This window comes from Ornithodoros turicata, unplaced genomic scaffold (genome assembly GCF_037126465.1).
Source record: "Ornithodoros turicata isolate Travis unplaced genomic scaffold, ASM3712646v1 ctg00000838.1, whole genome shotgun sequence".
NCBI classification, from domain to species: domain Eukaryota; kingdom Metazoa; phylum Arthropoda; class Arachnida; order Ixodida; family Argasidae; genus Ornithodoros; species Ornithodoros turicata.
Window position 1 is genome coordinate 207,097 of NW_026999403.1, and position 27,994 is coordinate 235,090.

Genomic DNA, 27,994 nt, shown 5'->3' on the forward strand with positions numbered 1-27,994 from the left:
GACCACGGAAGTTATGGCTATGGTATGTATGGAGCTCCGCAGCTGTTGGAGGTACCTGACGGAGCAGTGGGCGTAATGGGTATGCAGTAATTGTTTGCATGTTTCTTCGCGAAAAGTATGCGTCGCTACTTCTAAAACAAGTAAGTGCGACCCTGCTACATTTGCATTTGCTTTGAGTAGTTATACAAGGCATGAACATACCGTTGTAACCCCCGTAGTAGCCACTCGCAACCTTTTTTTCCACCTGTGCTGAGCTCTCGCTATTTTGTAAGGGAAGAGGTAAGCCTAATAATTACGCACCTCTGCTTTCTATAATTACTTAATATATGGTGACTATGCATATTTGGGCATGTGCTTGGCCTGACATATCACGGTAAAAAAAAAATCCCAGCGCATCTCTTCGATGAAGCAATTAGTCTCTTGCCAAGACGTTTTCCTCGAACTACCTCGCAAGTTGCGGGATTGTTTTGTTTGGCCTTGGCAGCACCGGACATGGTAGGGGATTTGTGGCTGGCACTTCTTTGAACGGATTGCGCCTTTGCTTATTATGACACTTGTTTTTTCCGCATAACTTTTTGTTGAGCTGCCATCGTTTGCATGTGATGTGACCCTACAGCCAGCGGAGCGGGACGGCTGTGTCGTGAGAAGCGGGTCTGCAAAATAGCTTTGACCTGCCCAATCAAATTGACATTTGTCTGCGCATTTTATCCTCCCGAAGGAAAGACGAGATTTCGCAACATTGTTCTCCGGAACAGGCGCATCCTAAAAAGATAGCCGTTGCTTTTTTTGTTCCAACTTACAATGTATACGACCTCTGCCGCACATCTGAATGTTGGCGCAGAAATGAATTACTCAAAAATTATATAAGAAGTATCTGCTTTCAGTTTCACGGTGCATTGTGGCGTTCTTCGCCGCACTGGAGCAGTCGCTGTAAAAAAAGAGATTGCTGAAAAGATATAGGCTGATAAGTTTCACGCGAGAACAGCCAAAATAAATAAGTGCCTACCGACTGCTGAATTGCAAGTTTTAAATTGCGCTTGCATGTTTCAAATGATGTGAATTCTTTTTGAAAATTTTGTACTGTGCTTGCTTTTTGATACATTGCTTCGATGTTACCAATTTATATACAGGGTCGCCTGTTTCAGTTGTTAATAGGCGCCAGAAAAATATATACCTCAAATGTTTTGTACGTCAGTGACATTTTCCATTTTGAGCTCTTGCCAAGAACCCTCTCTCGGTTGTACATAGTAGATGTTAGCTCAGACAACGCATTCAGCTGCGTAACACGTACTGGCATGGAGTTGGCAGCGTGGACTCAATCTGTTGTTTGCTGTCAGCTTTCCCAGCAGACGTGCACGACACAGTTTGGCGCGTGTTTATTTTCTGAGTGTTGCCGTGTACAACAACTTCACACAAGTTCCTGCTGCACATGCATGCGTTGCGTTAATACTTACACATTGAGCAGAAAATTCTTTGCTATCCACATTACAGTTGAAATTGTTTGCCTTGTGTTGGAGTATTTAGCAACTAATTTTTATTCTGGGCATTGAAAAGTGGATGTGTCTTCTTTCCTCCAGAATTTAATCTTTGTGCTCTGGCTTGTAGTTAGATATTTCTTTTGCTACTGTACTTGATTTGTGTGGAAATGCTCACCCATCTCTCTAATGTTAGTATTGTACTACAGCACATTTTAAATTACTATATATTACAGTAATTTAAACTGTGGTAATTTAAATTTGATGCAGAGTAGGAGTGGTATAGATACAAAGTAATATTGCTCAATGGTACTTGTGACTGCATTTTCCTTGTGAACTAGTAAAGTGGACTTGTACATTATTTTTCCTTGAGTAATGAGAAGACACAAAGGGAGGTCTATATCTCTTCTTTGTTCTAGATCTAATATCAGTTCGGTGATACAGGGTATCTCCGTCAGTTTCTGGTTTCGGGGAACCTTGCACCTGTTGTTCCACTGGCACTTCAATTATTTCAGCCTCATGACAGCTACTCATTTATAGTTGTAGCTACGCCTACATTATTACTTCGAGAGCAGCACTATCTCTTATTGAGAATCTTCACTTGTCTGATAAATGTAATATACTGATATGCCGAGATTTCTGAAGACAAACCCAAGAAGTTAAGTACTGTGTCATGCCATATGCGATTGTGGCCTTCAATGCAAAAGTGGGCGCGTCTATCACTGGAGCACCTGTCATCTGTGCGTTGTCTTAGGTTTTTAATTTTTGTCTCATGTAATATGGCTTAGGCATGTGAGTGATGGTGTTGCAGGCACGCACGTTCAGTTCAAATTCTCTGAATAGCTGTTTGTAATGTTGACAGATTGATTGTCGATGTTGTATCTGTAAATAGGCAGTGATGGCCACTAATTACTTCTACAGTAGTTTAACTATAACTACTTTGTGATTAAGTAGTTTAACTAGTAGTTCAACTACTTTTCAGGGGAGTAACTAAAACTACTTTTTTCACTACTTCAATGTAGTTTAACTATATCTATAACTACTTAATGTTGTCCACCAACACCAGTCCCCTTGTAGTGTCCTTGGACACCTAAATATGAATCAAAAGCAATAGTAAACTTTGGCTCAAGCCATTGCTACGATCGTCAAATACAAAACTTGCGGCAGGATTCTTTCTGTGCCTACGCGATAAACTAAGTTGCAGAATTATTTCACAGGCTTCACTAGACAAGCATTAACAGTGAAGATTTAGTACACATGCACGACACAATTGCTCTGCACCTCCGTTCTCATCAAACAAGTAGCTCAAGGTAAAAGTCGGAAGCACAGTCTTGCCGTAAAGCTTGCGGAAAAATCGGAAGTAGTTGGCGCCTTCAGTAACCTAACTACTTAAAATAGCAGTTTAACTAGTAGTTGCCACTACATTTCTGCAAGTAGTTGATACCTACTTTTTAACTACAATCAGGTAGTTTAACTACAATCAGGTAGTTTAACTACATGTAGTTAACTGCGCTGGCCATCACTGTAAATAGCGTTCTGCTTTAGATTTTGTGTTTGGCTTTGGTAGTGTGGAAGCCTGACATGGTATTGCTTTGGGAATGTCACTAGATTCCTTTCCTAGTTTCTTGGGGCTTTAGCATACCCTCCAATGACATTTGTAAACCATGTATAGAATACAAATGATCAAAATGCAATATTTTTTTTACATCGGTCGACATGGTACATACCACAGACCTTTCATAGAATTCATTAGCATGTTAACGAATGATTTGATTTGATTTGACTTTTGGTTTTTCTGGCGTTCTGGCCTGTTCACAAATCAAGTAAACTTTGGAGTTAACAACCCTTTCAGTGTTTGCGAAGCTCTGTGCCTGTTGATCAGGTTTCAAGTTTGACATTTCGGTCTCCATCTTTGTGTGCCAGACATACTATCATCCCATTTAATACGTAGTCATTACTGGTGAAACTAACAATACCTGCCAATTAATGTGCGAATAACAATTATGGCTGTGGGAAGAATGGTTGTGGTACTTTCTCTAGTGCCACCTTCAAGAACTCTAGCCCTTCGTATACACATTGTAAATCCCCAAACCCCCAATTAAACCCCCAATTATTATTATTCATTGTAAATCAATTGTCTTCCTGTTTCAGGGTAGAGACTGCAACTGCTGACAGTTTTCTTTTTTTTTTCTGTGTCCATGTCTAGCTCCAAGCATCAACATGATCAAGCAGTCATCTTTCCTCAAGTGGGCACAGAACACAAAAAGCTCCGTTAAAGGAAGTAAGTGTGGAATGTGCTCCGCGTGGTCATGCTGCGTACACTTGCAGCGAGGCATTACAGTGCGGGGAGAGTGTTGCTTTTTCAAAGGATGCGTTTTCAGTGCTCCGAGGGGTTCTCAAGGGACAAAGAAATATGTGATAACAATCGTAATAATTTTGGGGTTTTACATTTTGAGACAACGCTCAGCATATGTGCGACACCACAGTCATCTGTGGGTTCTCTGCCCGCTGCGGGTAATTTTGTCCGCTGGAGTGTTCTTCAGAGTCTAGAAAATAGGTGTTTATTTTGTTTTACATTATTAATGATCATTGCTCAGCTGCTTAGTTCGCGTGATCTAAATCAGGGTGTCGAACCGAACCCGAACCCGAACCGAAAACCGTACCCGAACCGTTATTTTTGCCGGAACCGAACCCAAACCCGAACCGAAATTTTCATGACACTGTTGAACCCGAACCGGAGCAGAACCGTAAAAAGTAATAGCGGTAACCGGTTCGCAACAAAACGGTTCGGACATAAAAGAAGTCAGCATAAGAGTTCCTCTCTATCCCCGAACGAAGACACATTGGAATCATCATCACGCGCCTATATCATGGATTTCCGAAATTTTCACCTAGCAGTCAGACGACGACGTATAGTAAGTATACTTCCAGCGTCTTTCTAACATGTTGAAGCGCAATTGTCCTTGTGAGCGCCGTGGCTAGCGCCCCGCACGCGTTGCGGCGTCTACTCTCCAGAGACGAGGTGCCACGCCTAAGAATGAAACAGGAATGGAGTATGCCAGTTATATAGCTCTACAGGACGAATATGTGATCAAATAAGCGCCCAAGATTTCCCTTTACATGTGAGCAGTACAAATTAAACAAGTCAGAAACATAAGAAGTAGAGAAGGAGCGTACGCAGAACGGTGCCTGTTTGATTGGTCGTGGTTTGAAAAGTAAATGTGGTTCTGCTTATTGGTAGCGCAGTTCTGTCGTGACACATTGCCTTTGTGTTGTGGATTAACTAGTACACTGCTGTGAGCTCGGACAGAGTAAGGCTGGCAGGCTTATTTTCGACATGCTTCAGTACGGTTTCAGATCGATTCACGCTGCGAAGGCAGTGTGCCGGCAAGTACTGTCGTCTATGTTACGCTGTCCATCTTATTAGGCTTCCTTTAAGTGTATGTTGCTGGCACTGTGCGTGTGAAAAAAGAGATTTTGGAAACAGAAAGTAGCAGGACTACATCGCTTCAACAGCGTGGACTCTATTTGCAATAAGTGTTCATCCATTTCTCATTTCTCTCGCTAAAGGGCTACATCACCGCTAGAGACGTCAATGCAGACAACAGCAGTAAGCTATTAGCCACGCATTTCCTGATAAAATCAGTTTTATGGAACATATAAAACGGAAGCGTTGAACCGGTTCGCGAACCGGTTCGGGGCTGCGAACCGGTTTGCGAACCGGTTCGAGTTTTGGCGTGGCCGAACCGGAACTGAACCGGAACGAAATCAAAACAACGCGAACCCGAACCCGAACCGAACCCGTATTTTTTGCGGTTCGACACCCTGATCTAAATGCCGTCAGTGAACATTATGCAGTTGCTTTAATATATATATACATATTTTTAAGAACTGGCAAATCTTCGTAGTTTTTGGTTTCTCCAGGCGTAGCCGGCATCATACGCGGTCGTCTCCTATCAATGACACCAACTTAACATATCACTGTTAGTGAACATATTTTCAGATTTTCAGATTTTATTTATGCACACTAAACAATGTACAGACAAAATACCAACTGGATTGCGAGGTCAAAGCCTGTAACTGTAATCTATCTAACACAACAGAAAAGTGAAAATAATGCACAGTACAGCCTTGTGCGATATAATTAAACGTTAGAATACACAGTACATTTAAGCGTATAGTGACCCGATGTCAAAACAAATCGGTAACTTAGAGGCCAACTAAGATCAAGAACAAAACTAACTATATCCACAAATTAGGAAGCATACAGACTATGTAACAACTAACTTTGCTGAGAACAGCAGTGCGGTTAAGCAAAAATTCAAACATTTAAATATTTATGTCTGATAGGTTCTGCAACAAATATACTCTAAGGGTACGTCTCATAGAGTTAAAATTAGTTACTATACCACTTACTAGACCACTTGGGATGATGTGGGTGCGACATAAAATTCGTAACTCCCACGTTAAAGCCTGAGATGATGAGTCCTGCATAACTGGTAATGAATTTTTATTCCTTATCTAACAGATACAGCAGGCTCTCTATGAGTCCAAGCAGGGGTGAACGTGGGAACAAAAAAAAAGCACAAGTACACAAGAATTGGGACATGACCGTAATGTCGTATACACTGGTGCAAAACAATAGAAGCTACACTGGAATCGGACAAGCTCTACAACCACTATTTAGCTCTACAACAAAAAAGCGGGAGTAGAAATTGTGACAGATGCAAAGCTCTCATGACTATGTGTAAACGCAACATTATCACTTAAAGGGGCAATAAACAGGTATATGAGGCACACTTTTTTTAAATGCATCGCGATATGTTGCCGACGGTGAACATTTTATCAAAAATTTTTGTCGCAAAAAAGTTTAGGTAATGGCTCGAAACCGACTGAATATTCGCTGCACTCCGCAGAGTAAAGGAAAATTCTTGGTTTTTCCAACCCGTCTTTAACAATAGAGTGTCGGCGATTGCCAAATACGATTGATAACATCGTTGGTGACATCATTGATTGTAATTCCTGGGATTTATAACATCACCCTGACATTACTGTACCTGGCACAAACAATGGCAGTATGCATGACTCAGAATATTATCACTCTATTGGGAGTGGTAGAGACGCTACTTCAGACAAAGCGCTATCAGTGATCTTCTGACGCTGAGTAATGACCAGAGAGAAGAAATGAACTTGGGGTATCCTCCGACATGTGTCCAGAGGGTTTTGTGTTGCTTTTTCTCTTATAATTTTCAGTAAAAATAAAATGAATGAGGAAAAAAAAAGGCTTCTACGCTTGTGACAAGTAACAAGTGATTTGATGTCTATATATCTTGTACTGTGCACCAACTACATCTGTGCTGCAATAAATCTTGTATATACTTTATGCATTTCTGCATAAATTAATCTGCACAGATTTAGTAAGCATCACCGAGTGTGCTTCACCCAGTCGCAGATTTTTGGCTGTCAAATTAGTGTTGCAGAAATCTTGCGAAAAATCCTGCACTTTTGATTGGAAAAAAAGTGTGTTATGTTATGGCCATGGGCTCCCTAATTCATGAAGTAAAATGCTACCTTTGCTTGGCTAATTTAAGAGTTCAATTAACAGAATTATACACTGATTACAAAAAACACGAATGTAAACTTCTGTAATGTGTAGCAAAAACCTTTCGAGTGCATCCCAAGTATTTCCAATTTTTATGTAGTGAAACCTATTTTTAAGAATTAAATAACATCCTCTCATTGAACACCCTGTATTTAGGTGCGATGAAACTCCTTTAACTTTGTGAATTTTTTTTACAAAGTCTGGCCTGCAGTTGACTGCCCCTTCAACGCACCATCCCTTTGTCCTATACTGTTTTTCTGCATGACAAGGGTATTTCACAAATGCAGTGCATAAAGAACAGCTAAAAAGCTAGCGAGCTGGTGACAACAGATCTCATGACAACAGATCTCATGACAACAGATCTCATGACAAACAGATCTCATGACAACAGATCTCATGACAACCGGTCTCATGACAACCGGTCTCATGACAACCGGTCTCATGACAACTGATCTCATGACAACTGATCTCATGACAACTGATCTCATGACAACTGATCTCATGACAACTGATCTCATGACAACTGATCTCATGACAACTGATCTCATGACAACTGATCTCATGACAACTGATCTCATGACAACTGATCTCATGATAACAAACCCAGAGACTGGGTGTTCGTCAGGGTTCGCATGTCATACTAGAGAAACCTTTTTGTTTGATATCGCAACCCAGTCGTCTTCATTTCTTGTCTCTGCGGCAATTTTAAAACCGTGAATTGACAACAACAGGCAAAAAAAACAAAAAAAAAACAATAAGCAATTAACAATTAATAAGTTACCATTGGTATGCTGCTTGAGCATGCACTGTGAACCTTTTGCTTTGCTTGACAAGAGTGATTGTCTATCCATCCTACTGCACCACTGTAACAATTCAATGTTAACCAGCTCTGTATGGTATGGAGTTTAAAAGGCTATAAACTTTAATTTCAGGTGGAAGGAAGTGGATTCATCCCCCTGACGCACTTCAGAAGGGCCATGTTGCCTACTTGGTGAAGGTAGATAATCTCGTTTATATTTGTGCGCTTAAGTCACAGCACCCTGATATTGTGCGCCACCAGTGGCGGTCAGTCTGTATCAGGTTGCCACAGGAGTCATCAAAACAAAAAAAAACAAAAAAATGCAAAGTCACTCAAATGTCATCACACAACAGGAATAGTCATTACCCGAATTGAATACCGGACGATAAATTCGTTTCCGTTTCTGTTTCCGGTAATGGAGGACCGTGGTATGCGTTTCCGTTATCACCTCCAATTTCGGAAATATACCGTTTCTGTTTCCGTTACCATTACCGTTGCCCTTCCCTGACTATCACCACTCTCTGACATCATTGCAGATGCAAAGGGACGCAGATGCACAGAAGCTTGGTAAATGAACGGGCAGTGATTGTTACGAATGTCCAAAAGTGTTACTGACGTGAGAGATAACATGTCAAATATCCCCTGACACGATACAGTCAGTGACATGTATTGTTTTGTCATATCTTGCTAAGCTTTGTTCTTGTTTCAGTGTAAATGTAAGACCGTTAATTATTTGTGACATCATTGACCCAACGAGGCTGAAAGTTCATGAAATGTTAGCATCCTAACTTTGTTTTTAGTTGTCTGCAAGACCATTGCCTTGGCACAAAAATGTGACATTTCAGTGGTACATAGCACGAGTGGTGGTAATATAACATCGGCTGTACTGGCATATCATTTGTTTTTAAATAGAACTATTGGTATTTGGCCTTCTGAGATTTTTATCCATTGCTCTACCTACCTTTTGCTTGTTTTATAGGTAATGAATAGCAAGCAAATATTACCAAGGCACAGTTTGTTGCACAAAAATATTCGTTTTGACCATTCTAGTGTCAGTAGGATGTAATCAAATCATTACAGCCATTCTTATTGGAAGCTACCAAGTGAATGGTGTCAAATTATGAGTGACAGGACACTTGTATCCTTTTCACTCTATGACCCTGGTTAGCAGGCCATCCTACTGTCCTATATTCCTATACGCAGTATACAGCGTATCCCTGCTTAAAGGGACTATGAAACGATTTTTTTCTTCGTTTCGTTCGAAAGAAGACATTTTTCTGAGTCTAGAACCGAAATTTTACTTTCGTCGCGCGAGCAGATTTCTCGGGAGTGAATTTAAACGGAGCGGCGAAGGGAGGACAGCTGGCGCCGCGCCGTGACGAGCTGCCGAGCGGAGACACAACGGGTAACTTGACGCGACCATGGCCGGCTCAGCAACACGTCATCGTGACATGTTGCCGAGCCGAGGAATCCCGCCAGGAGCATGCGCCGTAGGATCCCGCGTATGCGTTCATCGGGAGTGGAAATCTTCATGACAGCAGCTTTCGCGCGATCGGCAGATTTCGGCAGTGGCGGCAGCCACAGCGCGAGCTCGCAGCATTACTTGCCATTGTGCAACACCGGTGACGTAACGGGGAACCGAAGAGCGGTCCGTACAGTTACACCATCGGCAGGGAAATATGCGCAGGAGAGGAGGAACGCGGAAGAGACATTTCCAGCGCGCGCTCCTCGCAGAGTGGAGCGATTTCGTCCGGAAAAATTTGTGGCATATTAGTTTCTCTGCGGGAAGAACAGTTTCCATCGAAAAAAAGTATGGGGGTTCGCGAAATTTCATAGTCCCTTTAACGTGCACCAAGTCTTAAAAAGACAAATACGAGCGCTCTGCGTGGATGAAACCAGCTGAATTCGGCAGCTGCTGACGCTGACCTTGAGGCAAACACCAACACAAGAGAGAACTGATCTTCTGAGGCTGGAACAACATAGAAGGGACAATCACATACAAGGCCTCAAGTTGCCTAAGAAATTAACTATGAAAGATGGAAGTCGCTGAAAAGGTTAGCCAGCTGTAGGACTCGAACCCACATCTTCTGGATTACCTGTCCATGGCTCTACCAATTGAGCTCAGCTAAGACGTCTTCTCAGCGACTTCCAGGGTGCGTCATCTGAAGGGACAAACCAGTCATTCTCTCTTACTCATCCTCCTTTCACTCTTACATTTTTGCACACTCATACACACATTCATACGACAATTGCCGCTTGCGTCGATCCCTGTCGTATGAATGTGTATGAGTGTGCAAAAATGTAAGAGTGAAAGGAGGATGAGCGAGAGAGAATGACTGGTTTGTCCCTTCAGATGACGCACCCTGGAAGTCGCTGAGAAGACGTCTTAGCTGAGCTCAATTGGTAGAGCCCTGGACCGGTAATCCAGAAGATGTGGGTTCGAGTCCTACAGCTGGCTAACCTTTTCAGCGACTTCCATCTTTCATCAACAACACAAGCCCTGTCTTGGGCAATACGTACTTCACATATCAGGTTGATGTCGTTCCTTCGGAACGTGTTTGAGAGCGTGTTGCAACTGCGATGCACATTGTCATGCTTTCTTTTTTTGTTTATGTTGCAGGCTTATAGTTACCGGAAATAGATTTATTGATTCGTCCATAAACACCGCGATGGCCACGGGAAAATGAGATGAGAACGGGGGAACTGTCACCAAAAATAGAAACAAAAATGTTTTTGGTCTGATTACCGGAAACCGGAAGATAAACGATAAAGATATCCAAAGGTGGTGACAGTAACTGAAACCAAATTTGGCTAGAAGGTAGCCCCCCCGTACTCCCACTTTATATATTTCACCACTCTCAGTTCATTCAGCCTAAATTTATGGGTAAATGCATAAATATTAACAGTGCGAGAGACAGTTCAGCTCGATCCGCACTGGTGGCAGAGCTGGTCAAGATCAAGTCCGCAGTGATTAATGAATTAATTGGTGCAGCATGATGGATGCTGCTTTCATGGTACGTATATCCCTGCAAGTCGCGCATGTGTCAGTCAAATGTTGGTTTTCTGGACCTTTATTAGTTGTCAAACCGGTGCACAGCAGGATGGAGGCAGATATCTTGGACGATGTAATGCAGAGGTGGTGATTTGTATCAGATTTCACGACGGTCTTAGCATTTTTCGTGTCGTCATCTGTTTACTGCGTGTTGCTATAGAAATCAAGAAGGGATGCTACAAAATACTGTAATGCCAGAAACGTGCGCAACAATGATTTGAAAACTGAGACCGGTATCAAAAATAGCTTGGAAACAAAAAGCAGAAATGAAATGCTGCTTCGGGAATGGAAACTGGTGCTGAATGTAGTTTGGAAATGAATACAAAAGGTTGTTATTTATGTACCAGAAAGAGGAACTAAAACATTATTATTATCAGTGACAAAATTGTGCTTATTAGGCTGGCAAAAATAACCACACAAAGCTTACCTACTCAGAGTAGAAAGTTGGATTAGTTGGTTGTAGTTCATTCCGTGGTTCAGAGTCGGCAGCACACGAAAGCTTTAGATGGTACCAGAAGGGCACCACGGAAAAATGATTCTGTCCACAAGCAAGGAAGGCACAGAGGAAGGCACATATAACACCAGATGAACAAGAAATAAATTAAATATGTGCAGAAGATTGGGTTAGTTGGTTGTAGTTCATTGAGGTCGTGTCCGGTATTTCTTGTTGTATCCCTGTGCTTCGTTTAGATGAAGGCTTATCTAGTTGGCAACACAAGTGGCAGCAACAGGAACTGCTCATAACATGAACGAAATGTTGGCGACTATATGGCACATGACTGTTGAGAACATTCTGTCGGTTTCATTCCCATAGAGCGCACGGTCTTTTTAAAAATCTTGCACACCCTGTAAACATTTTATTTCGTTCATCCCGTACACCCTTAAAAAAAAAAGGTGTACTTCAACTCCTTTTTCTTGCCACATATATCACTCCCTTTTGGAGAGTACAATTACTCTCGAAAAGGAGTCTGTTTACTCCCTTTAGGGAGTGGGGTTACGCTCTCACTCCCTAATTGAGAGTAATATTACCCTCCGGTAGGGAGTAAGGGAGTAACGTTTTAGGGAGTAATCCTAACTCCTTTTTAACCACTTTTTCTTGTCACATATATTACTCCCTTTTGGAGAGTACAATTACTCTCGAAAAGGAGTCTGTTTACTCCCTTTAGGGAGTGGGGTTACGCTCTCACTCCCTAATTGAGAGTAATATTACCCTCCGGTAGGGAGTAAGGGAGTAACGTTTTAGGGAGTAATCCTAACTCCATTTTAACCACTTTTTCTTGTCACATATATTACTCCCTTTTGGAGAGTACAATTACTCTCGAAAAGGAGTCTGTTTACTCCCTTTAGGGAGTGGGGTTACGCTCTCACTCCCTAATTGAGAGTAATATTACCCTCCGGTAGGGAGTAAGGGAGTAACGTTTTAGGGAGTAATCCTAACTCCTTTTCAACCACTTTTTCTTGTCACATATATTACTCCCTTTTGGAGAGTACAATTACTCTCGAAAAGGAGTCTGTTTACTCCCTTTAGGGAGTGGGGTTACGCTCTCACTCCCTAATTGAGAGTAATATTACCCTCCGGTAGGGAGTAAGGGAGTAACGTTTTAGGGAGTAATCCTAACTCCCTTTTAACCACTTTTTCTTGTCACATATATTACTCCCTTTTGGAGAGTACAATTACTCTCGAAAAGGAGTCTGTTTACTCCCTTTAGGGAGTGGGGTTACGCTCTCGCTCCCTAATGGAGAGTAATATTACCCTCCGGTAGGGAGTAAGGGAGTAATGTTTTAGGGAGCAACCCTAACTCCTTTTTAACCCCTTTTTCTTGTCACATATATTACTCCCTTTTGGAGAGTACAATTACTCTCGAAAAGAAGTCCCCTCACTCCCCTTAGGGAGTTGGGTTACTCTCTGGGGTCACTGGAAAGTAATATTTCCCTCCGGTAGGGACTAAGGGAGTAACGTTACTCCCGAGGGGAGTAAGGAGATTCCTTTTTGAAAGTAATTGTACTCTCCAAAAGGGAGTAATAGTATATGTGGCAAGAAAAAGGAGTTAAAGTACACCCTCTTTTTTTAAGAGCGTAGACAGCATAATGGGCCTTTGGCATGTCAAGTATTGTACATATTCAGATTTCTTGCTCAGTTCCTAGGCTTCACAGAAGTGGACCATCCCAAGGGCATTGAAGTTGTCAAAGAAGGCATTAGGAAATTAAAGGTAATCTTTCGTTGCATATAAACTCAGTAATGGCAGTGCAACTGATAATACTAGAAGGAATTGGTAGTTGTTATAAAACAAAAAAAGCAACCAGACACAGTTTGAAAATGCAGTGGCACCGTTACAGGATGGCCACAGTAAAGTGACTCTTCCACTTTAGGGATATGGTCCCGTTGAGAAAGGTCTGCTTTAGTATGTACGAATGGAAGACTACGTAACAGCCGTAGAAGCTTTTTTGTGCAACTCAAAATCTATGCAAAAATAACTGATATTAGTCCATTCCATTAAACACTCTTTTCACCTTGTAGGGCATCGATAATAAAGAGAGTGTGCAGACTAACTGGTGCATGACTAGGAGAGCTTGTAGAGCATTTTGGGTACATTAGCCAACCAAATGTTTTTATAGATCATTCACCATAGGTCCAGTAAATGATAGATCTAAAAAAAAAAATCACAATTGTACATTTTAGAATGTCATTATGATCTTATTGGGATTTATTATATCCAGTTCAACCAGCAGCTGAAACGGTCTGAAGGAACAAAAGCACCCAAGGTTGAACTGACCATCTCTGTTGATGGTGTTGCAGTGCAGGAGCCGAAAACGAAGGTATGAGAAAAGTTGAGGTTGGTCATTGATTGCGAGAATTTTGTACTTAATTCTCGTGACTGCACATTTGCTTGTATATTTTGAAATATCTAGGACATTGAATTAATATACAGGGTGTCCATCTTGGGTATGGGTGAGAGCTTAGAAAATAAAGAAATGCCTTCTTTTTTTTTTCCTTTGCAGTTATAATAAATGGCAATACTATATTCAAGGTCATGTGGGTCACGACAGTATTTCTCGCTCATTTTCATGTATTTTTGTCATTACTGAAAGCTCATGCAAATCAGGATTTCAGCCATTGCTTGTCTTTTTATCACTACTACTATTTTAAACGTAATGACATTTGACGACTACGTATATTTTCCTCATGAAATGACTATCGGCACACCTCGTAGACTCAATTTCTCGCAATTAACGGTAGCTTAGAGAGAATTATACAATGTTTTTATGGCTGTCATGCGTCACTGAGATTTCGTGTCAATTTTTATGACTGAAAGTAACTGTTCTGAGGCTGAAACACAGAACAGACAAACACAACACAAGTATCAGTGTACCTAAGAACATGAACAATTGACACTCAACAACTGCCATATTTCAGTTGTTCAAATTTTTATCACTAGTCTTTTTATAATTGTTGGCACGTGAAGCAGAATGACATCATTTATGACCACTATATGTCACTTGGTGATGGTGACGTTTGCATGCCATGTAGGTCTACTTTTTTCTTTCCTGACTGTCCCCTGTCATAGTATTTAAGAGCATTTACCTCATAGTTTGGGTACAAATTTTAGTAACTGTGCAGTTCCTTTTTTTTTCTCTTTTTCTTACAATTTTTTTATTTTACCAGTTTTTATTACTATTTATTACCATTTATTTTTACCTTTTTGTGTGTGTGTGTGTGTATAGACATCAACCTTTTTCTTTTCTGGATGTCTCCTGTCATATTTAAGAGCAGTTACCTCATAGTTTGGGTACAAATTTTAGTAACTGTGTAGTTCCTTTTTTTTTCTCTTTTTCTTTACCATTTTTTATTACCATTTATTTTTACCTTTTTTTTGTGTGTGTGTATAGACATCAACCTTTTTCTTTTCTGGATGTCTCCAGCCTTGTTTCTAAAAAAAACATTTGTCCCCGTTAGCGGATCTTCCATCAGCATCCGCTGCACCGCATATCGTACTGTGCGGATGACAAGACAGACAAGAAATCCTTCAGCTTCATCGCCAAGGAAGCTGACGGGGAGCGGCACTCTTGCTTCGTCTTTTCTAGTGAGAAACTGGTGAGATCGTTTGGAATGAGATTCAAAGTTTTCTACAGTTGGCAGCTGTGAGTGCCAGATAGGAAACACGTCTCGAAGTTTCGTACGAGCACAGTCGTAAAGAAAGTACAATTGTTCTCTTTTTTTAGAAAATGTTTCTGCATCACTAAATTTCATACAGTGGGGATAATTTGTAGTCATACCATATGCATAGTCAAATATGCAGCTTAGTCATAGTATACATACCATATTACGGCATATTAGAGACATTTTTTTACCACTTCACACGTTTCCTCATTGCTAGGTGTCAACCTCTCTGAACCATTTTCAAATGTGTGCAGCTTTTTTAAAATGTTGGTTATTTGAAGAATTTGTAGGTTTAAACTGACTCGCTTGTTTTTATATCAAGTTTTATCTTGCGCGCAGTTTATTGAGCCTGTACTTTTTAATTCAAACATTCTAATTCTTTTGAGTATTTATTAATCGTTTACCCCTGTTTCGCACATTATGGCCATTGTCGCCCGTGTTACAAAAGCAACTAATCGTTAAGGTCCTCTGTTTTCCCAAATTCCACGAAATTTTGCAGAATTCGGAATAAAATCACGGAACCCTTTGTTTGGCACAGAATTTCACTGAATCCTTCATTTTTAGGGGTGTGCGGATATTTGAATCCTGTACTGGGTATTCCGGGTATTCAATACTACTACTAGTACTAGGTATTCGATTCGTGAATCAAGTACCCGGTGTTCGGGTTTCCGGGTATTCGACTATATTCGCAGAGTACAAACGAGACCTCCTGAAGGTGGGCTTCACATGACGCTTCCCTCCATGAGGCGAAGCATGCTTTACAAAATATCCCATGCTGCAAGACAACCACAGACAGATTGTAGTTTAGCTTAAAGGGTCACTAAAGGGCTCCACGAATATCTTCCAGTTATTGTGCTCCATGAAAGAACGTGGCTCACGATATCCAATTATGAAATTCATTTACTTCTAGTTTCGCGTCTTTAACGTGAAACAATGCCAATCAAAGAGCATAATCCGCCCGAGTCTCTCCTTCCTGCTCGGAGAGCACCTACGTCACGTGACTCGCACGTGTAGCAAAGCTGCGTTCCAGTCACAGGAGGTGATTTCGAGACTCCTAGCCAATGACGGGGCCTCGTTGACACAAGGAGCAGCGTATGAAATGGAATATTGTGGGCTTTTGGTACCTTTTGACCTGATTACCTTAGGATTGACAGGTGTAAATATGTTTAAAATTGACCTCGCTACCCGATATCAAAACGCAATCAATGTATGGGCGTCCTACGTTTTGAATGGATGCACGCGCGAAAGAGTGCGGCGAATATTCGGTCGGTTTGAAGCCACTATTTACTTTTTCAGGACAAAAATTTGCGCTAAATCTCACTGTAACAAACGATTCACACTGCATTAGAAAACAGTGCACCTTGCATACCTGTTCGTTGCTCCTTTAAGATAACGTTAGCCCAAGTTTATCGTGCATACTCCGCCTGAGGAAGGGGTGTGGTGTCTCTCCCGTGTGCAGTTTAGCGGTGGCAGTGGGGGATTTTGATTTGATGTCTTGGGGGGGGGGGGGGTGCCTTCAAAAAGTTAAGACTCTTAAATAATGCCTACAGCCCAGGAACAAAAAAAAGGGTATCCTAAAGATATAACTTCCCCAGGGTATGTATTCTAATCTCCTTCCTATAAAGTTCCTATAAAATCTGTAGATGCTGCGAAACATCATTCAGCAGGCCACATCAGAGGAGAACACGAGATATCGTGTATGTAATGCTGAGCCACAACAGTGCTTTGAATCAGTAATTTTATAAAACATTTTTTTGTTCCCACATTATCCAAGAAAATAGTGTTTCCCATTTCAAGCAGCCGTTGACTGCTCGCCGCAAAAAAAATCGCGGAATTTACGAGTCGGTGCCGCGGAATTTTGAATTTGCCGCAGCAGAAAACCGAGGGCCTTACTCACCGTCATCATCAATATATATGTAGTGGGAATGGCTAAATCTGCATTGAACATGGTGCTTATACTTGCTCATACTTATGCTCGAAACTGCATATTCGTGGCTACTGGTGATAGGAGCTACCAGCTGGGATCATCATGTGCCTCATTTTTCAGGCTGAGGAGATTACGTTGACGATAGGGCAGGCATTTGATCTGGCATACAGAAAATTTTTGGACACGTCTGGAAGGGATCTGGAAATGAAGAAACAATTCATGATACTCCAAAAGAGGGTAAGAGCAACTCCAACGTGTAACGATAATAAATGCCGCGATATGTCAAATAACTCGCTGGCCTCTGAGTAGGCAGCGTGCTTTTTTTTTTAAATGGCCGGGCATGCGTTGCGTCCATTTACATCCCTGCCGTTCTTGCCCAGGTGCAAGACCTAGAGCAAGAGAACGAACAGCTGCGTCAACGTCTGTCTGTCCTGGACGGTGCAAAAGGAATGTCGTCTCCAACAGATGCTCACGAAGAAAAGGTATGTAGCCAAGACACTAAACAGATCAAGCGCAGCCAGGAGATCCCAGATTTCTCAGTTGTCTTGTCTCTCATCCGAACCTTGTGCAGAGAGCATGCTGTTTCTCCTTTTTTTTTTTTTTCTTCTTCAGTTCAGATATGCTGCATATTAATTTACTGCATCAGTTGTGGTCTCTGAAAAATATGTGTCCGTTCCGTTAACTCGTTTGAATGCTTTGATCCTGTGCTCTCTGATCAGTAGGTGAAGGAACTCTGTATTGTGTTGCGTTATATACTGTTGCAGACACAGCTAGGTAAAGTCGCCTGTCAGTACCTCACCATCACATATTACCTCTGTTGCACTTGGAAGTGTTGTGCCAATGTTGTGTTTGAAGGTGTACCATGTGCTGCACATATTTATTATTGATCAAAAGAAATGATTTTGGAACACCTGGAGATTTGAGATACAGATAAAAAACCACAGAGTGCTGACTTTAGACAGCCGTTGCCCCTACAGTACAAGCTCTCTCTATTATGCAAGAATCATTTTGTCACCCTTTTTTTTTTCTTTTTTCAGGGTTGACACTATGTTAATTAAAATTAAGAAAGTTCTCGGTAATATAACACGATAGTAATTTTGGTTAATCTATTAATAATTAATACACGTTGATAATCTTGGTTGCTTCACGGGCTACATAGTCCCGCTAATTAATTCTCATTCAGACTAAAAAACAAACTTGAGACAGGAAAAAGAACCTAAACCTTCAACTTAGTACTTCAACTTACGACGGAAAAGAAATGTAGTCCGTCAGCTCTCAAAATATTACTGCGCCGCAGAAAGGATGGCTGGGCACGAAGACTTCACTCTCCCTCCTCCGCCAGACAATGTAATCCATCCCACTCACTCTGCTTCCGTATTGGCTATTAAGACTGGCCGCATGACATACGCGACATACCTACCGACATACCCTGTCGACATACCTACCGACATACCTACCGACATGCGTACCAACATACCTACCCCATGCCTGCCCTACCGACATACCTACCCCATGATGGCACTGCAGTATTTCTCCTGGTGCTCTCTGTGTCTCCTTATCACCAACGGCGTATGTAGATGACGGACTACATTTCTTGTCCTTCTTAGCTGAACACGATTATAGGGTGCTTCAGATGCAGCTAAGGGGCAAATAACTGTAGATAATCCAAATTCGTGCTACAAATTAAACAACTCTTAAGTATTCCGCAGTTCTGGGTCGGTACTGCACCGGCAGTAGTTTTGCAGTAATTCCGCGGGAGGACTGACATCCCAGAATGTTTTCGAGAAAGCTCTCCGGGGCTACTTAACACAGCGAACACCGAATGAGGAAAAAAAATCCTGAAATCCCTGGATTTTTTTTTAGCAAATCCCCGGATTTTGGAGTGTCAAAAAACAGCTGGGATTTTGGGCTCATGCTGAAGGTTTTCTTGCACTATGAGTCTTTTCTTTTGTTCTTTCGTATCTACAGGGTTATTCTAGCAAACGTTACATATCTTGATCGCATCGTAAAAATGGAAGACTGGGTTTATCCAACACCAAACTTTGCAGACTCGTAGCCATTTGTCTGAAGTTTTGTTGGAATTTTTCGTGAGCATTATGGTCCCGTAGAAGAAAAATTAAAAATCGAGCAAAATTTGACTCTGTGCATTTTCTATGGCCTATCTCACTCAAAAGCCGACGTTTTCTGCTGTGTGCGCTTCATTTTCATTTCACCACACACAGGTGGAATCAGGATAGAGAACAAGAAGATTGGTGCGTAACGTCAGAATCGGCCCGTCAGATCGTTGTACGCGGCGCTACCTGTGTGAAGTGATGTGAACGTGGAGCAGACACAAGAAAAGAATGGCGGTGTTTGTGTGGGATAGGCCATCGAAAATGCATGGGGCGAGGTTTTGCGTTATATTTTTAATGTCCTTTCTACGTGACTATAGCGCTTACAAAAAATTCGAATGAAACTTCCGATAAATGGCTCTCAGTCTGCAAAGCTTGGGATGGGCCAAACCTAGTCTTCCATTTTTACTGTGCGATCGAAATGTGCAACGTTTGCTAGGATAACCCTGTAGATATGTCCACATCTAGGCATATATCTAGGTCTTTCGGGTGTATGTTGTTGATAAAGTACTTTTTACCCCCAGAATGGTACCCAGCTCCTGCCGCTCCCACCACTAACCAATGGCAAGACCTCTAGTGCCGTGACCCCCGTACCCTTGCCACCACCCGTCCCTCCAAGAAAGCTGGAGCAGTCGTCTCATTCTGTGGTGAATAATTTTGTTTCAATAACAAACACATATGAAACCGGCTCAAAACTGAAGAACTACTGACTCGTGTTCTTAGATATTAATTGATCGTATATTTTTATTCTGTTGGGTCGTATATTGGGTTATTTTTGTTTTGTTTGTGCCTGCCGTGTGAAGAAGATCCCCCGACCCCCTCTGAGTAGCGCACGTTCTGGGAAACAACCGTTCAGTCGTGCAATTGTGTGCATCCTCTTCAAGCCTTTGTTTGTACATACAGTGAACCCTCGTTATTATGACCATGGTCGTTCCCGAAAAATTTGGTCATAATGCGGAATTGTCATATTAACGGGGAGCATTTGCAGAGGTTTCACTAAATTGTTCCCCAGGAGTATGGTCGTAAAGCGCGTATGTCAGATTATCGGGGGTCATATTAACGAGGGTTCACTGTACACCATTTGCAACGCGACATCACCGTGTTTCATTACATATTTTTTTGCCACGGTGCCGAACATATTATATATGTGTGTAAATGAAGGTCTTCTATCTTTTGGAAGGGTACATAGCTTTTTCATTTAGAGGGTATGTAATTTTCCTACACTCTGTAGAAAGTCTACGTGCTTACAACCCTACAAGTTTAATTCCAGCGAACTCGGCTTAGCGCCAAGGGCGACATGACGAACGCAAACCTGTTTTAGCCCTAGAGGGAGCAAACGTCATATTTGTTCACATAACTAACACAAGTCGCACATGCGTTTATTAAAAAAAATCTGAAGTTCCACTGAAGCACTTGGAGGAGCACCGAGGTGGCCCCCAAATTTTTTTGTTTTGTTTTTTTTTGCCCTCGGAGTGTTCTGCAACGAACAAAATGAGCTCCTACGAAAGAACGACAAGCGCAGGTGACCTACAAAGCGCGTGCAGCGTCTTTGTACCGTACACCTTTAAGAAATCCTCCCCTCGTGAAAAGAGGGCGTCTCAGAACGAGAGGACGTCGTGACGTGACGTGATTCGTAACGTACAGCGGTCATGTGATCATGATAAGATGATTCCTTTGACAGATGGCACTGGTGTGGACTTAAGCATAGAGCATTAGTGCTCTCCAGCTGTTAACTCTGCGAACTAAGCCAAAAGTTATTGGAATCAGAGCCCACCAAATAACTGATACCGAGGGGAATATACTTCAAATTGTGCATCCATCTCTCTGCTCCCTGCCACACGGATTAGTGCAGCGCGAAGAATTGGTGTAGGGGCACAATTTTCCGTTTGAGATTCCGAAAATCTGTAGATGTGGCAACACTGGTGATACCAATACTATGTTCAGAATACAGTTCACTATTTAAGGACACACATTGGGCCTTTTTTTTTTTCGTATATGCCGAATTTGCAAAAGGTCATTCAGTACGTGCTACGGGGCATTTTTCGGAAAGTGCCCAAAACCAGAAACCCTTACTATAGCCATAGGTGCTGTTGCACAGAGAACTTATCATCGTCATCACCAGTACCACTTTTGCACATAGGAAAAACAATGTGAAAGATTTTTATAGAGTATAGAAAGACATCTGACGATCTCGATGTTTTTTGTAGCTCACGCACACATGTTTGGGGAGATTTTTTTTGTCATTATAGTTCCCTGTCTGGTTGTCCCATGTATATATAGGACCTCCTTGACATCACTATGCCAACTGTTGGGACCAAGTTAGAAAATCTGGCAGTGGATGACCTGGAAGATTTTGATCCTCGAGCCCCAACGCCGCCTCCACCGTCAATGAAGAATGGCTGCGCCAATGGTACGCTAGTCACGTTGTGTCCAGCTGTTCCGGCCCGCTGACGAGTCGCCCTAAGGACACGGCTGAAAAATTGCGGTGTAAAGGAGCTCTTGGGCCGAGCCTTTTGAGCAGTACGAGAGTAAAGTCAAGAGAGAAACTGATGTTCTGAGGCTGGAACAAACATAGAAGGGACAGATACAAACAAAGCCTCAAATTGCCTAAGAAATCAACGATGAAAGATGAAAGTCACTGAAAAGGTTAGCCAGCTGTAGGGATCGAACCCACATCTTCTGGATTTCCGGTCCAGGGCTCTACCAATTGAGCTAAGCTAACACGCCTCTCCAGCGACTTTCGAGGTGCGTCATCTGAAGGGACGACAAACCAGCCACTCACTCTCACTCACCCTCCTTTCACTCTTACATTTTTTGCTCACTCATACGCACATTCATACGACGGAAATCGACACAAGCGGCATCTGTTGAACAAGAGAGAAACTGATGTTCTGAGGCTGGAACAAACATAGAAGGGACAGATACAAACAAAGCCTCAAATTGCCTAAGAAATCAACGATGAAAGATGAAAGTCACTGAAAAGGTTAGCATGTAAGAGTGAAAGGAGGGTGAGTGAGAGTGAGTGGCTGGTTTGTCGTCCCTTCAGATGACGCACCCCGAAAGTCGCTGGAAAGGCGTGTTAGCTTAGCTCAATTGGTAGAGCCCTGGACCGGAAATCCAGAAGATGTGGGTTCGATCCCTACAGCTGGCTAACCTTTTCAGTGACTTTCATCTTTCATCGAGAGTAAAGTCGTGTAATACAATTGCTGTTCCAATACAGGTAAAGACCTGTTTGGAGCAGAGCCTTTTTCACCCAAAGAACCTGTGGCAGAAGATCCGTTTGGCATGGGAGGCTTTGAACCTGGGCATCTCGGGGCTAAGGAGCTGGAGAATGCCATAGGCATTATTGACAAGAAGCTTACCGAAATGAGGGTAAGGAACTGCCAGAAAATTTTTTATATTTTTGTGTAGTGACCCGTAGTTTTGGAAGCGCCGTTCCCGGTGGGCAACAGCATGGGGTAGTGTCAAACCCAGGGAACGGTAACAGACGTATCTTTGTTACCACTAGTTTAGTTTCCTTTGGGCTACATTTACTGTTTCCGGTAATGGACCTGCCCTTACAAAAGGGGGGGCTGCTGTCAGCCCCCCCCCCCCCCTTTTGTCTAAGTATGTTCGGAGTTGGACCCGGCCCATGCCAGGCTCTAGTCTCTTTGCATGTGTTTGCGTTGTGAGTTATAGATTGGGACGAGCGTCAGATGCCTAATGAAATCCTGTTATGTCTCTTCCCATGCTCTCATGTGGCATTCATGACATGTTTTACAGGGAATAAAGCCCTAAAGGAAAAATGAAACTAAAATAAGGACACCATTTCTGTGTCCGTCACCATTACCGCTGCCGTCCCCCGGTTATAAAACTTGCCCATTGAGAGCCAATCTCAATAATGCGGCAAATTTACCCCCTTCATCCGCTACTTTCTAGGACGGTTTCAGCAGAGGACTGTCCTTCGGTTATGATGACTTCTCCCTGGAGGCCCTGGACCCCCTGCACAAGCAAGCGTGAGTCTCGGAAAATCTCCCGCCGAAGAAAAAGCAACGATTCCGTCCCATTCCAAGCTACCAGACACATCGCAGCACTTCCCCGAACTTACCACACGCAATCCCTGTTACCAGATTCTCTACGCTAGAAGACCCAGTCCTCCTTTGTTCTCTTGTTTCACGAGGAAGTGGGCGGCGTGCGTAACAACAAGCCGCGAATTCTATCGCAGCAGGTTTTTATACTCTTGGGCGTCACAACAGCTTGTTATTGTTATACAAAGTACATACTTTATTGGAAGTAATATCTAACATTATCCAACATGCGCTTCACTATCATTACTTGTAAAGAAGGGTCCATGCTTGAGGTGCACCGCCTTTATATAATATCTTTGAAATTACGCGTTGCTACATTCCTTCTTTGACGTCATCGCAACAAGTGGACCATGTCCGAGAGAGAGAAGAGAGATTTTGTACGTTTGGCTGGCAAAGTACGGTGGACCATTCCAAGTAATACAACTATCGTTAGCAATATCCTTTCGTCAAGAGAACGTCTGTGACATCGAGGTAGTGCGGTGGGCCCTTGGGCTTCACCTGTAGAATGAGCGTGAGCTGGAAGAAAGAGAAGAAGCTTACTACATCCTATCAAGAGGCATTCCACCTACTCAAACCTATGCATTCGTAAGTTTCAATCCTGTATCTAATGGTACGCTACGGCAGAAATAAAGCTCCCATTTTTTTACGTACCAGTTTATTGTTGTCTCCCCTCCCTTTGGTGTCGAGCCATATGTGAATACCATATACCTCATATACCATATACGTCATACACCATATACGTCGTACACCATATACGTCGTACACCATATACCCCATACACCATATACCCCATACACCATATACCGTATACCATACGTGAATATATATATGTGCAATGCCGTTGGTTCAAAATTTCTTAATTGGAACTTCCGGACAATTCGAACTGACGCTTGGGTCCCAACAAAGCCGTGTGTTTCCATTGAGGGAATCGCTCGGTAGTTCGAACATGTGAATGTGCCCGCGGTTAGTGGTGTGAAAAGGCGCTTGACCACGTGCGTGTGCATAATGGGTACAAAATGGGCTCCGCCTACAGTTTTCAACAAATCTGGGGTGAGAACGTCGTCATTTGGAATGGTGGTTGGCTAGGAGTATGCTATGTGGTGAAGCTGACAGCGAAACCAGTCAAAAGTACATGTGGCGGGCTTCGTGAAAATTGAAAATTTGAGAATCTGTTGTGTAATTTTTGCGGATTTCTGCTGTCAATAAGGCATAATACTACCATATGCAGAAGCAGGCATGTTGAGAAAGGAGGTTACATTGACAAGCCACACGAGGGGGAAAGGGTTACAAGCCGTCGGGTGACCTCATTTTTGATAAGATAGCTCCGATTCCCGCACTCACCGCTCATGTTTGTTCCGTGGGTACGGCTTGTAACCCTTTCCCCCCCTCGTGTGGCGTGTCAATGTAACCTCCTTTCTTCGCAGCTTTGCGCTCAAACTACGAGCCGTCAAAAAAGAGGCGGAGCCAAGTGCTCATTTGCACGGATTTTCGGCAAATTTATTTTGGCAATTGCCATTGCATTACGAGTGGGATTATGTGCTATACTGAGTAAAATGTTTACGGGGACCCCATTTCCGCTTAGGTTACCTTGTGAAATTTCGGAGTTCAATTCAAGAAATTAACTTTCCGTCAATTGAAATGAAATAAAAATGTTAACAATATGTGGCAAAAGTTATTGGCAGGAAAAAAATCCCTTGACCGCATGTCTCTCCGGGGCCTACGTTGTTTACTATGAATTTCTATCATGGTTGGTGGACCACCCTGTATGATATATGCACGTGTGTCCACTCTACATGCATGTCCCGTTAGCATAGTTTCTGGGTGTGTGACTTAGCAGGAATTGAACAAAACACAGCAGCATGATATTACCCCTTTTTCTATATGACACCGCATGCACAGGGCTTTCGTGCAGGAAAAAACAACTTTCACGAGTCGGACTTTCATGGCGACGCCAGGATGGGCGAAGTTACCTTTGTACAGTGGTGCAGCCTAGATCGTGATTATCGTACTGCTGAACGACCACGATATTTAAAATAATGTTCTGTATGGCCAGCAGAATATGACTTATTAGCATAGTGCGCATGTTTTTTCCGATTACAACACTCAGCAGCACTGCTGACACGGTCGTATGAGGTAGGAAGAACACGTTTTTCGAGTAGAAGACAAAGTTCATTTCCGCATCGTAGTAGTCTTACCGCAACGTAGTTCAAGTCTACCAAATTGGTAGCGCTGTCGAACACTATGACGTCATTTGTTTACAAACAGGGAGATGCCTATCTGATTTTGCATTCCAATCAACGTCGTTGTATAATGCGCACTCAACCGGGCTCACCTGTATACTTATTGGCTTCGTGATACTAATACTGTATGTGGCCCAGTGAGGATAATTTCTGGTGATATCCGTCGTCTTCACGACGTGACTGTCTTGTACATCCAAACGAATACGTAGCGTAGATTGGCCTCCCGTCCCGGCTCCATGTGGACCCTTCCTGAACCGAAATCGCAGGCACGATGCTTCAGGAAAGGATTCCTCCGACGGTACCACGAAAGGGCGTTGGAAAGTGACCGATGCACTTTCACCGCCACTCGCAGTCGCTGTGAGGTAACCACCTGGAACGATCCTATATTCAAAATCCAGCCACTGCACATGCCAGGTACAGGTTGGGACAAAAATTTGCGGAACACGCGAGCGACGTACTTTTTCTTCGGTGCGACACCCTAGCGGCTGCCGGAAGCGGGTGAGTTCACTGTTTCGGAGGGGTGGACAGATGCGCTGTTAGCGACACGCTGTGGTCGCTCCAGTGTCGCTTGGGTGTGCCTGGGAAGTACGCGTTACCGCTGTGTGTCGCTCACAGCGCACCCTGCCATCCCTCCGAAACAGTGAACTCACCCGCTTCCGGCTGCCGCTAGGGTGTCGCACCGAAGAAACAGTACGTCGCTCGCGTGTTCCGTAAACTTTTGTCCCAACCTATACCACTATAAGCAGTGGCATCACTAAGGTATGCGTCACCCGGTACAGGGAGCTCTTTGCATCCCCCCACTCCGATAATGAATCGCTTTCCATACCAGGCGATAAACAATAATACGCTTACAATATCATATACCACACGCAGAAAAAAAATTAAAATAAAATCACATGCTCTCAGAGGGCACCTCATGTTTTTGATGTCGCCGCAGAGAAAGAGGAAGCGGCGGTACTGGTGACCCGCTCGTACCCCCCCCCCCCCCCCCCATTTAGTGATGACACTGCTACTACGGGCTATCGAATTTATACCATTACAGTCCATGTGTTTCACATTGTTCTCCCAGAATATCGCTTCTCTGTATGGCGCGGAAGCATAAAAATTTTCTATTTTTGTGGGGCATGACGTCATAGTGTGCAGAATTTGTCGTCCGTCTGGCAACATTAAACATCGAAAGTCGATTTCCGCCGCCTCACCACAGCTGTTGGCAGCTTTCCAACGTGGAGCGGCGGCCGTGTAGGTGCGCGCGCTGTCGCTAGGACACGGACGCTGTAGAGCTCTATGACGTCACCTATACCTGGAGATTTCGAGTTTGCGGGTTCTTTCAAAATCTCGTGGTAGCCCGTAATATTCACTGACTGCATTCGTATTTTGCGTACTTAGCCAGTGCCACCTAGTGACCTAGATAACAGAAGGCGCTAAGAAGTGCCCGCCCTGACTCAAAAGGGTTTAGGACCAGGAAATAACTAACTAAAAAGGCCTGAGCACGCTTTCGATATAATGTCACGCACCAGGGCCGGGTGCCATACACGAGTGAGTTTTATAACGTACGCTGTCGCCTTTGCGTACGTAAGGGATGACGTCGTGGTTGCGGGCAACGCGGAAAGCTCTCCTTGAACCACCAACGCTATCCCTTACGTACGCGAAGGCGATAGCGTACGATATACTAAAACTTACTATTTTCAATGGGGGAGCTTTTCTCTTATTCGCTCTTTCGGTGACGTCACATCTGTCTACCTCCAACAGTGACCCGAGGAAACAAAAAAAGTGGGAAATTTGCAAATTTCCAAATTTGCTGTCCTCTCTCAGTCTGACCCCGTCTGTACGTCGCTCATTGATTGATTCGCGGTGCTAACACGGAATTAAAAAATATACAGGGTGTTCCACGAGAGGATATCGTTAAGGTTTGTGAAAATAGACCACCATGATTGAATTTGCCGACCTATGAGCGGCTGGAGTGTTGTTTCAGTGGCAACCGGACGTGAGGTCACGGCAGCGAATCGGGTGGCCCTTCGAAAGTGATGCCAACTCGCACATTCCTAATTTCTGGGTGAGTTTTTGTAAATTGAATCGTCCAGTGATGAGACACCGCCCAGCGCAAATATTTTCCGTGGTCGCTCCCGATATATTCCGAATAAATCTGGACGCCATTTTTGTTCATGTCGTTCTTCCGCATGCTGGAATATATTCCACCGCTGAAGCCGGCATGGTCAACTTTTCTGCATGAAGCTTCGCCTACGTACGTGAGAACCGGATGAATTTCAGTATTCACGGTGCCAGTTTTGTACGCTATGTCTACACCCTTCCGACACCCTTTGCTGCAAAACTTGCATAACCGTCCTGTATCTGGGATAATGTGGGACGAAGCATCTCAACCAGGGTGTCGAACCGAAACGTTTTTCGTTCCGGTTTTCGTTCCGGTTACATCATAAACGATCCGGTACCGGTTCTGCTCCGGAGCAAAAAAATTACGGTTCATACCGGTTTTTAACCGGTTCCGCTTCTGCTGGGAATACTCATCCCCCCCCCCCCAAAAAAAAAAGTCAATGTTACACAATG

At 43.1% G+C, this 27,994-nt stretch overlaps 2 protein-coding genes across 5 annotated transcripts in view; one reads left to right on the plus strand and one right to left on the minus strand.

Moving 5' to 3' along the window:
- Nucleotides 1-23,842, plus strand: LOC135375196 (PTB domain-containing engulfment adapter protein 1-like). 4 transcript variants are annotated; one of them, XM_064607916.1, is made up of 12 exons: nt 1-22; nt 3,682-3,756; nt 8,010-8,074; nt 13,067-13,138; nt 13,647-13,745; nt 14,884-15,021; nt 17,135-17,251; nt 17,395-17,496; nt 19,650-19,772; nt 21,406-21,535; nt 22,346-22,497; nt 23,044-23,842. In XM_064607916.1, the coding sequence occupies exons 2-12, from the start codon at nt 3,696-3,698 to the stop codon at nt 23,122-23,124; spliced, it is 1,140 nt and encodes a 379-aa protein (XP_064463986.1). In that variant the 5' UTR covers nt 1-22; nt 3,682-3,695; the 3' UTR covers nt 23,125-23,842. The 4 variants fall into 4 exon arrangements, with proteins under 4 accessions (XP_064463986.1, XP_064463983.1, XP_064463985.1 ...); XM_064607913.1 differs by having other exon boundaries at nt 18-79; XM_064607915.1 differs by lacking the exon at nt 1-22 and adding an exon at nt 34-140.
- Nucleotides 23,622-27,994, minus strand: part of LOC135375177 (cysteine-rich venom protein-like) — an 8,286-nt gene continuing 3,913 nt past the window's right edge. Inside the window, exons 3-4 of the mRNA XM_064607896.1 lie at nt 25,525-25,802; nt 23,622-23,708 (exon numbers count right to left, since the gene is read on the minus strand). Of these exons, the coding sequence (XP_064463966.1) occupies nt 23,622-23,708; nt 25,525-25,802 (365 nt within the window). The remainder of the gene's footprint in view (nt 23,709-25,524; nt 25,803-27,994) is intronic.

Coding starts and splice junctions, on each gene's coding strand:
- LOC135375196 (XM_064607913.1), top strand. CDS start 25: ATGTATGGAGCTCCGCAGCTGTTGGAGGTACCTGACGGAGCAGTGGGC. Junction 80..3,681: donor CGGAGCAGTGGGCGTAATGG/GTATGCAGTAAT, acceptor GTCCATGTCTAG/CTCCAAGCATCAACATGATC. Junction 17,497..19,649: donor CAGATGCTCACGAAGAAAAG/GTATGTAGCCAA, acceptor TTTTACCCCCAG/AATGGTACCCAGCTCCTGCC.